The sequence below is a fragment of the Lycorma delicatula genome, chromosome 13, assembly GCF_047948215.1.
Source record: "Lycorma delicatula isolate Av1 chromosome 13, ASM4794821v1, whole genome shotgun sequence".
In the NCBI taxonomy this organism is placed as follows: Eukaryota; Metazoa; Arthropoda; class Insecta; order Hemiptera; family Fulgoridae; genus Lycorma; species Lycorma delicatula.
In genome coordinates this window covers 34,873,518-34,889,212 of record NC_134467.1, presented here as the reverse complement: position 1 = coordinate 34,889,212, position 15,695 = coordinate 34,873,518, and the positions used below count along the sequence as shown (strand labels likewise).

The 15,695-nt window shown below is 30.4% G+C and overlaps 1 protein-coding gene across 1 annotated transcript in view; it reads right to left on the bottom strand.

Annotated features, from left to right (window-relative positions):
- LOC142333750 (uncharacterized) overlaps positions 1-15,370 on the bottom strand; it is a 30,657-nt gene extending 15,287 nt beyond the window's left edge. The window contains exons 1-2 of the mRNA XM_075381221.1: positions 15,289-15,370; positions 953-1,209 (exon numbers count right to left, since the gene is read on the bottom strand). Of these exons, the coding sequence (XP_075237336.1) occupies positions 953-1,207 (255 nt within the window). The 5' untranslated portion in view covers positions 1,208-1,209; positions 15,289-15,370. The remainder of the gene's footprint in view (positions 1-952; positions 1,210-15,288) is intronic.
- Between the last annotated feature and the right edge of the window lie 325 nt (positions 15,371-15,695).

The following is a 15,695-nucleotide window of genomic DNA, read 5'->3' as shown; positions in this document are numbered from 1 at the left end:
TATTTCTTTGTAAATAAACTTTTCTTATATTTTACTCAAAAAATATGGAAATCCCTTAAATCAAAAAAGAATTTTATTCAAAATTGAGGATTCTAATGTTTAAATCTTATTTTTTGTAAACACAAGCAAAAAAAAAAAAAAATCGGCAAGGTATGACTCAAACTGTGTAACAGAGAAAGTAATGGAAACATTATTTTTTTCTAAATAGTTACATAATCTATAAGTGTAATAGAATTCTAATATTTAATCTTTCAGATAATTATTGAAATAAAATCAACCTTTTTTCCCCCTTTTCATTATTCTATATCAAAATATATTTTAGTAATAATTTTGTAATTATTAAAAAATAAGCTGCGATTTAATGCCCTTAATTAAATCAATCTTATTTAATATAGTAGTAGTATTTTATTGGTTTACACTTACAGAAATGAATATTGAGTAAAAGAATGTTAATTGGCAGGGATACCTGTATTAAATCAGATAAATAAAAAAAGGACGTGTTTATAATGTACCTGTATTTTCAAAATTCTTAATTAGGATATTTAGATTATCAATAGTAAATCTATCAAAAAATGAATTAAAAATAACAAAAATGTTGTGTATAGAGAGAAAAAATTATCTAAGCTAGAAAGAACTGCTAAAAAAAAATCAATCAAATAATTCTCAATCTTATTAAGGATGGAGTTTATTCCACTCACTGATACAAAGGAAATTATATGAATCTCTAATTAAAGTTGAAATAATACGTTACTTAAAATCAATTTTCTACTCACAAATATGTTTTAATAAATTTATTTTCAGCCAGATCGAAATAAAACGAACGTTTTTAATATCATAAAAATATTTTAAATCCAGACTGGTTTAATTAGATTGTAAACTTTTCTCTCATTACTATTTTCAGTTGAGAATAAATTATCTTATTTTAAGTATTTATACAAAAAAAAAATCTTACCAATTTAATACAAAATGGAGTTATGATTGTTTTATATTCATTAACCATTTTCAAACAATCATCAAAATTAGGAGACTGAAAGGCATCTGTATATTCGAAAAAACCTAAATAATTACATGAATCTTTCAAATATTGTTCATTAATTAATTTTTTTTCATTATTATCATTTGCTTCATTATGAATAGTTGCAAAAATTGTTGATGGAATTACAAACAATGTTAATATAATTATAGAAATTTGATTGTTTTTCTCCATACCTGTTAAAATAAAATATCGTTAAAATTAAAAGCAAGTTATAAAGGAAAGTCGATTTATAAAAATTCAAAGAGAAAATATTTTATGAATAAATATGAAACCAAATAATTTTATTCTACAATTAACAATAATTTTAAATAAAAAAATTCATTTTTTTTCTTCAATTATTTGAATGGTTTGATGTAACTCTCCAAGACTATCTAGTGCTAGTCGTTTAATTTCTGTATACCTCCTACAACCTATACCCTAACAATTTGTTTTACATATTCCAAACGTTGCCTGCCTCCACAATTTTTTCCTTCTACCTGTCCCTTCAATATTAAAGCGACTATTCTAGGATGCCTTATTATGTGGCCTATAAGTCTGTCTCTTCTTTTAACTATATTTTTCCAAATGCTTCTTTCTTCATCGATTTCTCGGAATACCTCTTCATTTGTCACTTTATCCACCCATCTGATTTTTAATATTCTACTATAGCACCACATTTCAAAAGCTCCAAACATATACCTTCAAAAATCTTTTCCTGACGTTTAAATTAATTTTTGATGTAAACAAATTATATTTTGACTGAATGCTCGTTTCCCTTGTGCTATTCGGCATTTTATATCACTCCTGCTTCGTAAATCTTTAGTAATTCTACTTCCCAAATAACAAAAATCTTCTACCTCCATAATCTTTTCTCTTTCTGTTTTTACATTCAGTGATTCATCTTCGTTAATTCATTCATATGGACAGATTTTTTACAAAATTAAAGAATTTAAAATTTAAAATCTTTCATGTTAATGTAACTTATTGGGTGATATTTAAGTATGGAAACAGCTTTACACTGCGTAATGGATTTACTGGCATTTTCTACTAAAAATCTTGTTTTATTTTTTAGTAGTAGTAGAGAATCTTACATAAAAGTAAGTCAAAAGATTAGAGTCTATAAATACAATATTTTATATTTGTCGTAAAATAACCTTGATAAGTGAATAATAAAGACATAAAGTTATAAGCAAAATTTTTAGGGATTTTTATTAAGAATATAATGATAAGATAGTCACAGAAACTAAATACAAACGTAAGAAATACTTAATTTATTAAGAAACAAAACAAATATAAATAGTGGCAGATTTTAACTAGATATTAAACCGAACATTAGAAAACTTTGTATTCAATCTTTTTTCTTTATATTCAAAATTTGTCAAACACTATAACACTGTTCAGGGACCTAAATTTTTTTTCAATTTTTTATGATATATTTCATATAAAACAACTAAATTTACCTCGTAACCTGGATTAAAATAATTAGAATCTGCCTTAATTTTTATGATGGTGTAGAAATCAAGGTGAATCTCTCGTCAGTCATCAATCGCTAACAAAGTTTTACGGAATCTATGTTTCTATGGACATTCTTCTTTATTTTCACTAGTCACATCCTGATATTTTTTTTTCATTTTTCCTGAATCTCTCTGTAATCTCTATTCTCTCTGTATATATATATTTTTTTTTGTCTTCAGTCATTTGACTGGTTTGATGCAGCTCTCCAAGATTCCCTATCTAGTGCTAGTCGTTTCATTTTAGTATACCCTCTACATCCTACATCCCTAACAATTTGTTTTACATATTCCAAACGTGGCCTGTCTACACAATTTTTTCTTTCTACCTGTCCTTCCAATATAAAAGTGACTATTCCAGGATGCGTTAGTATCTGGCCTATAAGTCTGTCTCTTCTTTTAACTATATTTTTCCAAATGCTTCTTTCTTCATCTATTTGCCGCAATACCTCTTCATTTGTCACTTTATCCACCCATATATATATATATATATATATATATATATATATATATAAACAACATGCCGTGACTGATACATAATCAAAGCTCATAAAAAAACTGTTGAAAATAAATTGATAATAATTTGTTTCTTCATACGGTTTTAAGAAGGATTTTTTTGAAATTCCTTGTTCAAAAGTTAAAATGGAATTTTACATTTTTATTCTTTTGAAACCTGGTTATTTTTTTTTTTTAATTTCACGGTAAAAAATGAGGATATCAACTTGATTTTTGGTGTGAATATTTAAAAACTTATATTTTGATATTCTATAATTCGACTTTAAAAGCGGTAAAGAAAGATAACAAATTTTTAATATGATTGTAGATTTTCCACATTTCTGACTAGATAAAAGAGATATTGATAAATTTTGGATTGTAAATATTACAGATAAACATCGAAAAACGGTTTTTTTGAATTTCGATTTCGTAAGGGATACGAAGATGTACGGACTGGCAGCTGAACCAACACGGCCTCTGGCAGTGTTACTGTATTTGCGATGCGATTGACTGCACTTGCCTCCCGTTACTTAATCACGAAAAAAATATAAAATAAAATTAAGTGACTGCCACGGGAATTTATATATAGTATGTATAAAAAAAATATATATATGTATATATGATTATAATTATTAGAGTGGTCCAAATAGGGCAAAATTTTTGTCGAAAAACGTGCACCCCCTGATTTAAAAGTACTCTCAAAAACAAAATTTTTGACGTGTTGATGAACCCTTTCCGTTCGAAAAAAGTCATCCCCCACTCCACTTGAATTTTAAAGTTGATTTAACATGGGTTTTAGGTTATTTTCAAGTCGTTACGATATAGCGCTTGCATGTTTCATCACAAAACTTCAAAAATAACGTATCTAAGGGTTTTTGGGGTCGGAGAACACGAATTTGAAGTCAAAAACTTATTTTGACACATTGTAACTGTCAAATTCGCTGTCAATCAATTGACAACTAGCGTTCTTATGAAGGAAAATCAATGTTAGACATTACAAACAGCTTTAATTAGGGTTTTTCGGGTCGGAGAACACGAATTTAAAGTAAAAAAATTCATTTTGGCACTTAGCTCTTTTTGATGAAGACATCTCAGGTGAATTAAAACAGAAAATGGTTGAAAAACTAGCAATTTCGGGTGAAACTTACGAAAATTTATTATCTGCGACTGATGATGATTGTGATTATGATAACGAACCTGCTCACACGAAACGCTACGAAACTAAAAACGTTAACGAATTGTTAAACAAAGAAATCGACTTTTTTGTCAACACGGAGTCCTTGAATTTTTTTTAAACGATTCGAACTTGCGACTAGCTTACTAGAAATTGATCCATGTAAGTGGAGCGAAAACGAAGATTATTTGGCTGCTTTGAATTGTTAAAAATCTAAATGTCGTCAATGACTGCTCAGAAAGAACGGTTAAGTTGGTGAAAGAATTTAGATGTAAATTCACTAGAGATGAAAGTCAATTGCAATATATACTACAAATTGTAATTGATCATCGCAAAAAACATCCAAATGTATATAATTACATTACATATGTAATGTAATATAATAATAGAAATAGAAATCATAAAATTTTAACAACATTATTTGAATAATTATATACATGAATATAAAATTTTTAAAATAAAATGAGAGTTGATCTTTTTGAATCTATCCTTCAGATTTTTTTTAATTAACAACGACTTCAACAGTTTTAATGTGTCAAAACAATTTTTTCACTTCAAATTCGTGTTCTCTGACCCCAAAAACCCTAATTAACGTTGTTTGTAACGCCTAACATTGATTTTTCTACATAAAAAAGCTAGTTGTCAATTAATTGGCAGCGATATTGACAGTTACAATGTGCCAAAATGAATTTTTTTTACTTCAAATTCGTGTTCTCCGACCCCAAAAACCCTTATATACGTTAATTTTGAAGTTTTGTGATGAAACATGCAAGCGCTATATCGTAACGACTTGAAAATAACGTAAAACCCAAGTTAAAGCAACTTTAAAATTCAAGTGGAGTGGGGGATGACTTTTTTCGAACGGAAACGGTTCATCAACACGTCAAAAATTTTGTTTTTGAGAGTACTTTTAAATCAGGGGGTGCACGTTTTTCGACAAAACTTTTGCCCTATTTGGACCACTCTAATAATTATATCACTTATAAAGTGATAAAAATTTACCCCTTGTCTCCCGCTGGTCACTATATTAACCACTGGTAATCAATCTTTTAATTCAAATTTCTCATGAACCATTTAACAGAGAAAAAAGATTTTTATATGGATTTAATCATAACGCCTTGAGTTATGAGAATATGCAATAAGTATAACATACATGTAGATATTTCACAAGGGATCAAACACACAGTACTTTTTTTTTCACTGACGTCATTGTTTAAGCCGTAATATTTTGGTATTTTTTTTTGTTTATTTGTTTCTTATATACATTACCAGTTTTTATCTTTTATATAATTGCTATACAAATATAAATTCAACAGAATAACGAGTGAACGTGACGTTTATGAAAGAAGCAATAATTTTAAATTTTGTTTTTTTAAACCATACTTGTTCTTTATTCAAAATATTTTTATACATGTATCAAAAGCAAAACATTTATATATATATATATATATATATATATATATATATATATATATATATATATCAAAGTTAGATTTTATACTGGTTCAATGACACAAATGTACGCACTTATACTCCTTTACCTTTACCGAAATCTCAATTTTTTTTAGAGTTAAAAGTTTCTGAAATGTAGTGTTTTTTTACGTTTTTATTTATATAATCAGTTTTTATAGGATATAAATAAATTTTACGTCAAATTAACCAGAAAATCTCTAGTTTATAGAAATATAAAAAAAAACAAAGGTCACTGATCATTAAAAAAAAAAATCAAAAACTAAAAAAATTATAATTTTTTTTATACCACATTTGTGCGCGCGCAACATAATCAAATATTAACAAAAATTAATTTTTGTTGAACAATATAAATTAATAACGCATTATTAACATACCCTAATTTTTTTCAGATTTTTTGAATGAAAAACAATTCAGTAATAGCGAGATAAACAAACGTCTACCGAAATCTAGATTCGCGCGGGAAATAAAGCGGGAGGTTAAGGGTTAAAATCCTCAGAAAATCTAAAGAAAAAATAGTAATATAACTTTCCCCTTTAGATAACGCTATATCTCTAGAAGGAGAAGTATTGTAATCGGTACACTTTCGGCATATCCGGTTTTCACCAGATCTTCATATTTTGACAACTAAGTAACCCAAATATCCGGATGGAAATTTTTCTGGATATTAATGTTCATGTACATGTGAGTAGAGTGTCGGCCTTTAAATCATCTTATATCTCTTGAACTACTGGACCGATTTACTTTTATATATGAGGTATTGATGTCATTCAATTTTAAACTTAAAAGATCAAGGGGGTGAGCTATAGAGCAAGGTCACACTCAGTATCTCGAAATTTCGCCTTATTTTTCTTAGGCAAATTTTTTAAAGATTAAAAAATAACAATATTGAAAAAAACATATTATTGCCTGCTATGTTGTGACGACACTGGTGAGCTGTATAATTAAATTAATTAATAATATTTAAAGGTTAAAAATTTAAATCGGTTTCTAGTGCGTTAAGTCTCGTGGCTACACTAGTCTGTCGACCGTAGAAGCGAAACTTGTTCTACGTTAAGTTGTGAAATTATATGAGTTTTGTTTGACCACTAATACCGCCACACCTACGTGTATTTTAAATACGGTATGCGCCCTCGCTTTAGTTAAAATCATTTAATTAAATAAATGAAAAGTATTACATTTAAATATAATGATAAATATTTTAAATTATGTTGTGTGTGTAAGCCATGCATCAGAAATAATCCATAGTTGTAGGACAACCCAACGTAGGACGGAAAAATCCTTCAACTGGGTTGTCAACTTTTTTTTTTTATTAAATATTGCATTTGAAATATACTATTCCAATATACAATATAGCAGCATATTTGGTGTTTTATTCATGCTGTTTAACTAAATTAAATATTATAACTTAATCGAAATAAATAAACGACTGTCTTTTAATTTGTAAAACAATATTTTCTTTATTATCGTAAATATTTATTTATTTTTTTTACCTAACTAAAATACAGTGGTTATGTAATACAAATACTGAATATTCATGCTCAGTACTTTTTAAATGTACATGTTTTCTTTGAGTTTATAGATATAAAAGAAGTTTCAATTCTTGAATAGTAATTAATCCATATTTATTATTATAATTTCAAGTACATCAAAATTTGTTCCGGTTAGAAATATAGACGTTGTAGTTTGAATTAAAAATAACAAATTAATTGTAAAAATAATTTATTGTTATGTATTACATAAATATTTATATATTCCACAGTTTGTGATAATATACCTGCGAAATATTTTACATATAATAATAATCTGTTGTGAATTATTATAATTTTTTTTTTTTTTTGAGGTTTTTAGGGGCATCGACTACTTTGGTCGTTAGTCCCATCCCACTTCAAAAAAAAGAAAAAAAAAAGGTTCAATTATTCACATTTCTATGAATCAAAAATGTTCAAAAATTTACGTTCTTCTAACTTCGAATCCAGAATATTACTTTCTAGGCTTTCCTTTCGGCCATCCTTTCTTGCAGCATTTCTCCATTCTTCTGACGGCCTCAACCTCTGATGACAGCGTATCTAAGGCCTCAGACATGGCATCGTCTTCCTTTCTTTCGGATGCCAGTGACGTTCTGCGGCTGACTTCAGTTGATGAAAGTTTCGTCGGTGCTGTTAGCATCTTTGCTAGGGAATCTAAACTGCAGTACTGGGTCCAGCTGAAATAGATGCTCTCACCGAAGCTGATCTTTGCGCTTTTGGAGGCTCTATTGGTACAGGTTTTATATTCTCTACGTCTGGTGGTTTCTCAATAATAACTTGCACAATTTCTTTAAGCTTGTGACAAGACGACGGAGTGATCCGTTTCTCTTTGCTAGATAAGTTAAGATTTTTTATTCTTACTTCAGTTGGTGGCTTAATAATCGCAGGTTTAGCTGGTGATTTAAACTGTGCTGGTGCGTCTCTGATGTCAACGGCGTCAGTCCGGGGATGAGCCTTCTCATCTTTAATTTGTTTTCTCTGATGAGTCGACTCAATCTTTGAATCAATGATTCTTTCAATCATTGTCGCAAGACTTGGTGCCATCGTGTTAAGCCACTGATCCACATTAATTTTAGATGTGGAAGGGGCAGCCGCTGCTTCTGCGTAAGAAGTCGATGGTCGTGGTGTACGTTGATTAACAATCTTCTTCGGTTCAGGATAACCGACCTTCTGAAATGTTTTAACTTCCTGAATCGTTCCTGAATCGCTGTTTCTAATTTACATGTAGGGCAGTTTCTTGAACGACAATTGTGATGCCCTTTACAGTTAACGCAGGTTGGAGGGTCTTTACATGGGTCCCCCTCATGTGTTTTCTCTCCACATATGCATATTTCCTGCGCTTCACATCTAGCTGCTGTGTGTCCAAATCGTTGACGCTTAAAACATCTCATCGGCTGCGGAATAAATGCACGTACATCAAGCCGATGGATGCCAGCTCGTACCGTTTCAGGAAGATTCGGCCTATTAAATGTTAAAACATGCGAGGCCGAAAAAAAGAATGGACTAACTTTTTGGAAGTTTCCATTCTCCTTTGTAATAATCTTGTCTTAAGTACACTATAGCCAAATAAGCTTTTACGTAAGTCTTTACTGATTCTATCAGCATCTTTCTTGATTTTGTCACACTCTTTGCTCTTTTTCCTCTTCGCGTGTGGCGAATCGGAGGATTCTAAACGAGGGTGTTTACGTGCACCCTCTGCTACGTTTGATTGTTCAATATTCATGAACCGTTAATCCCTTCTGTAGCAAGGCTAGCCGCCGGGGTACACCCCTACTCCAGGGCTACTAACCTTGGTGGTCCGATCCGGTACTCCGGTGGAACCGGCATATGTCCTGGCGGATGCGAAGTCTCTGCACTGACTCCAGGCTCCTACTCACCGAAGCTTTCAGAGCTCCCATGCACCGACATACATGGGCACCATTGCTACATGCTTGCCATCGCAGCGGGCATGTGGACAACGGAAGGGTCTCCGTTACACCTGCAATAACATTGACCCTGGCCGCCATATCGCCAGCTCTAAGAGTGGTATGAGTCCATTTCGAAAATCGTTTATTATTCCATTTCCTGCAGGTAGCCGAACAATCCAGTCCGTTTAGTGACCTGAGGTTGAAAACAGGTCAAACTTATAAAAGCATAACTGAGGAATTTACTCGGAACCCCGTTAGCCAGCTATATGTAATGTACGAAGTACAGCTGTTGCCGCCCTGGATGTGGAACACAGATGTTGTGTTCCGGACGTGGGGATTATCTACCTCAGGGCGTGAATTATTATTACTATTATTATCTCTTGTTTTCCTTCGATAAAAATCTATTACCTTAAATTTTGTCCGGTTTCTTCACCAAGGTTTCCATCATTCAGTTATATTTATTATGTTAAACATAATATTTCTACAAAATAGTAAATGTGTACATAAAATTTCGTATACACAAATAAATACAAGTCATACATGATACGTCTTTTTCAACATGAAATTTATCTATGAATTACCTTCTCATTGTGTGAATGGTATCACGCAGTAGAGTTTCCTATATTTGTAATTATAGATATTTTGATACTCCTGTTGTCACATAAATTTCCGTGTAGTACATAAAATCAACTGTTTCGCACCCAGAATTCCTAGGATTATCTTCACCCCCTCCACTTCCAATAAAGCCAAGGTCCAGAAAACCCTCCAAAAAAGAGTTGTGCTCCAGAACTTCCTTTACCTAATTCATTAATTCTTTGTATTTCCCTATTTTTTAATTATATATATTTTTTTCATATTGGTCATGGAATGGCTATGGTTAATTACGTGCGTCGACTTCTCCTGTTTGTTCTACAGGAAATATCCTGCATATATATTCAATGACCGGTAGATATATTGAACGATTCATCAGGATCGTTCGATTAAAAAACATCTTAAACGATCATTTATTACGACGAGTTTGAAGATAGTAGGGAACGAACGCATCAAGGAGATTTCGAATCAGCAAAATTATCTGGTGGGAATCCTGCACTCGTTTTTAATTCGGAAAGTATATTCTCTTGTATCTAGAACTTGAAATCCAATTATTAAAGTGCTCATGGATTTTTATGGCATATTATAAAGATAGTACAAATTCAATTGTAAGTTTAGCACAGGTAATTTTTGTGATTTTATATCAAATATAACCAAAAAAAAGGAAAACATAAGATCTAGAACTGTATTTTTAGTATTTTTCGAGAAATCAGGGCTAGAAAACACAAAGTTTGAAGTTGAAAAACCCATAATTTTATGTTTCGCATAAAATGAGTTTAGTGTTTCCAAACCTGGCATGGGGAGCTTTGTTAAACTCCACGCTTCAATAGAAATTAGAAGTCGTCAAAAACATAACGTTGCGGACGATATTTGGAGCACCGTGATTCATCAGAAACGTCACTCTTCGCTACGATGCGGGAGTATACATCTTATCCGAGGTGGGAGTGGCGCAGGCACGCAGACTGTTCGGGAGAACGGCCGTGTCCGAACAAGGCCGTTCTCCCGGCCGACTATAGTTCGGACTATATATATATATATATATATATATAGAAAAGGTCATAGAGACAGAGAGAGAGAGAGAGAGAGAGTATCCTATCATTAATAAAATAATGATTAATATTAAAAACTGTCCACTTTTTCTTACTTAATTATTAAAAAACGAACTACCCTCTCTATCTTGTCTCCTGGTGAATGTAGCTGGAATCTATAGGGAAAATTACGGAGATCATGTCAAAAATGGAGTATTGGGTTTTCCCAAGCATTACGTTTTAGGGTCCAACTAGTTCATCTAGATGAAGAAAAATGTATGTACTAATTCACACATTCGTGTTGCACTGCATTTGTCTTTATATCTCATGATTGATCAAACCGATTTTCTTCAAATTCTCCTCAAATATTTCTATATATGAGGCATTGATCATATTGATTTTCTTTTAAATTCATTAACGTGGTTGATGATATCGCGAATAAAAGAAATTTATAATTCTTCACAGGATATTTTAGAGAAAACTTTATTAAAGTAAATTTGTTACTTGTATTTCATATTATAAATAATTCAATAAAAAAGATTTTTTAAAAATCAAACTCCGACTTCTTGAATTTTAATATGAATTTGTTATAATTTTTTGCTCTATCTTCCTTCTAGTTGAATATTCTTTAAAAGTTATTCCTCTTATTTTATATATCATGTAAAAAAAGGTCTATAAAAAAAACATACAATTTTGCAAAATTATAAACTCCGGAATTTTAACAATTCCTTTTTTAATTTTTATTTAAAAAAAAAATTATTGAAGGGGTTACTTAGATTTAGAGAAGATTTTTAATTAAGAAAATTTATTAGGCTTAAACAATGTATGGCAATTTTTACAAAACGTTTCTTAAAATTTATTCCCCACATTTAACAATGATATATTCTGGCTTTTTTGTTCCTTGGCTGTAATTACACGACTGAAAAAAAAAGTATAATGTATTTAGGGTGTATGTATGTTTGTTCCACCGTAGCAGCTCAGCGGCTGAATCGATTTTGATGTTTAACCACCTGTTGGAATACTTACATTACCTGGAATGCCTTAACCTGTATAAATATGTTACATATATATATATATATATATATATATATATATATATATATATATATATATATATATATATATATATATATATATGTATACATATATATATATATATATATATATATATATATATATATATATATATATATATATATGTATACATATATATATATATATATATATATATATATATATATGTATACATATATATGTTTAAATAAATTATTAAAAAATGAAAAAGTCTATTAGATGAATGAGTCGTTTTTGAATAACTCGCATCTCACGTAGGAGATGCGAGGTTTCCGAATCGTTCAGAATGAACCGTTCAGATACAAGATAATCAAAAACGACTTCCATATGATAGATTTTTTTCAAATCTATCATTTAATAGATCAAATGATTTATTCATGTAACTAGTGTTTTTGCACGACTGTCAAAAAAGAAGTGTAATTTTTATTGTTTATATATGTAAAAGGTCATAGAGAGAGAGAGGGCGAGAGAGAGAGAGTATGCTATCATTAATAAAATAATGATTGATGTTAAAAACTGTCCAATTTTTCTTACTTAATTTTTAAAAAGCGAACTACCCTCTCTATCTTAGTCTCCTGGTGAATGTAGCTGGAATCTATAGGGAAAATTACGGAGATCATGTCAAAAATGGAGTATTGGGTTTTCCCAAACATTACGTTTTAGGGTCCAACTAGTAAATGTATGTACTAATGCACACATTCGTGTTGCACTGCATTTGGCTTTATATCTCAGGATTGATCAAACCGTATAAATTCAACGGCTGAACCGATTTAGATGTATGACCATGCGTTGGAATCCTTATGTTACCAAGTGTTACAGGCTATTTAAATATGGGTATACACACACACACACACACACATATATATAGTTATGTTTTATATAAATATATGTTTAGATTTGGTTGGTTGGTTTGCTTGGCATTTCTGCCGCCATCACCCCATTCGTTTGACCCTAAAGCATAAAACCAAATGTCTGTACCACAAACGGCTACTGAGCCATGAAATAATTTAGCGACCAGTCCTAACTAGCTCCTGCAGCTAACCTAAAAGCGTGAACGGAATAAGCGTGGTACCATACATCACTTGCTTGCGTGTCCCACCACCCACTTGTCAGATATCACTAAAATGGGTAGTTGCACCCCGTCAACTACTAAAACATGAATCAAGGTCATATATATTTTGTATATTATTGACATTACATATCGAATTTGGACCTACCTTTAGTTTTTTTTCAAATTTTTTAATAGATTTAAAAATTCTGAAAAAATATACATACAAAACTGTCATAGGCAAGCTGTTTAATTATCTTATATTAAAGAAAAAACTGCCAATGGCAGTGGTAATTTTTAATATTTATACCTTGTTTTAATTTTCTATCATTAACAACCGAGAAAATAATGTCTTACATTGCTATCGTTTTATTTTTTTTAAATAATACAAATGTTGTATTGATACAAATGTATCTCTCATCCTTTTACTCATTAATTTATTTTTCTTTTGTTGCAGTATTAATTGTTAGAGTGGAGGAAGTGTTAGGAGAAGACCAATTTGGTTTCAGGAAAAGTATAGGGACAAGGGAAGCAATTTTAGGCCTTAGTTTAATAGTAGAAGGAAGATTAAAGAAAAACAAACCGACATACTTGGCGTTTATAGACCTAGAAAAGGCATTCGATAACGTAGACTAGAATAAAATGTTCTAGAACTAGAACTAGAATAAAAATTAGGGTTCAAATACAGAGATAGAAGAACAATTGCTAACATGTACAGGAACCAAACAGCAACAGTAACGATTGAAGAACATAAGAAAGAAGCCGTAATAAGGAAGGGAGTCCGACAAGGATGTTCCCTATCCCCGTTGCATTTTAATCTTTACATGGAACTAGCTGTTAATGATGTTAAAGAACATTTTAGATCCGGAGTAACAGTACAAGGTGAAAAGATAAAGATGCTACGATTTGCTGATGATATAGTAATTCTAGTCGACAGTAAAAAGGATTTAGAAGAAACAATAAACGGCATAGATGAAGTCCTACGCAAGAACTATCGCATGAAAATAAACAAGAACAAAACAAAAGTAATGAAATGTAGTAGAAATAACAAAGATTGACCACTGAATGTGAAAATAGGAGGAGAAAAGATTATGGAGGTAGAAGAATTTTGTTATTTGGGAAGTAGAATTACTAAAGAAGGACGAAGCAGGAGCGATATAAAATGCCGAATAGCACAAGCTAAACGAGCCTTCAGTAAGAAATATAATTTGTTTACATCAAAAATTAATTTAAATGTCAGGAAAAGATTTTTGTAAATGTATGTTTGGAGTATCGCTTTATATGGAAGTAAAACTTGGACGATCGGAGTATCTGAGAAGAAAAGATTAGAAGGTTTTGAAATGCGGTGCTATAGGAGAATATTAAAAATCATATGGGTGCATAAAGTGACAAATGAAGAGGTATTGCGGCAAATAGATGAAGAAAGAAGCATTTGGAAAAATATAGTTAAAAGAAGAGACAGACTTATAGGCCACATACTAAGCCATCCTGGAATAGTCGCTTTAATATTGGAAGGACAGGTAGAAGGGAAAAATTGTGTAGGCAGGCCACGTTTGGAATATGTAAAACAAATTGTTAGGGATGTAGGATGTAGAGGGTATACTGAAATGAAATGACTAGCACTAGATAGGGAATCTTGGAGAACTGCATCAAACCAGTCAAATGACTGAAGACAAAAAAAAATGTATTAATATATAGATTTACAATCAGATTTCAAAAAAAAATTATACGGCTTTTATTCAACTTACAGCTTAATCGTGTAACAAATAGTCTACACAAACATGCTTGATGAATTAATGTCACAAAGCTTTTGAAGGTTTTTCCTTGGAGTATGGAATTTTTATTTTATTTTCTAAAAAATTCTATTTCTGACCAGGTTTTGAACCCGGGACTTTATTTTTTTTTTCTTGGATTAACAATAAAAAAATAATAACCTTAATTATGTAAAATCTGGATCCGAGTTCGTTTTCCCTCCTCTATCCACCACACATTGACATTTTGAAATGAAAATTTAGTAGCATCACTGGGCAATATATAGAAGTAATCTGACCAAATTTGGTCAAAATCGGTCGAGTAGTTCTGGACATAAAAGGTGACTTACACGCCAACATACATACATACGTGCGTACATTTTGTCGCGGAAATTTCGATACTAATTTTTTTGTTTTTCTGGGGTTCTTAGGAGTCAATTTGTTTAGATTTAGTGTAAACGGGATATGCCCAATTTTGACCGATTACCGTACTTTCCTTCTACTCAGGTACAGCCTCATTATATTTTCTATATAGACGAGAAAGTTTAAGATGTAAATTAATTGTGTTTAAAAAACTGGTGTATATTATATAAGATTATTAGTGTTAAAATCTGTTAAATAAAATTTAAAATTAACTATTACGTTTAATATCATTCAAAATTGATTGTAAAGTACATTTATTTTTCTTAACTTACCAATAATGACGTATAAAAAATTATATATATATGTTATTTAATAATAATTTATGAATAGGATTCGGTGAAACATCTATTCAACTACTAATTGCGCTAAGCATAAAATTACAATGATATCCTATTATTATGGTTATTCTATACGGTAATAAGTGTTGCCAACATAACAAAATATAATTCCAGTTAATATTATTAACATTAAAAAGTATTTATTTTTTAAAATATAATTTTTATTTTAGTAAATATTATCAAATAATTTTTTTATTATACTTAAAATTTAATAAAAATAACAAGAAAAAAATAATGATTGTATTAATTTTTTTTCTTTTTAATATATTTTTTTTTCCATATCACAAGTAAGAGTCCGTATCACATAATTTGATAATTAATCTTAATTCTAAAAGAAAATA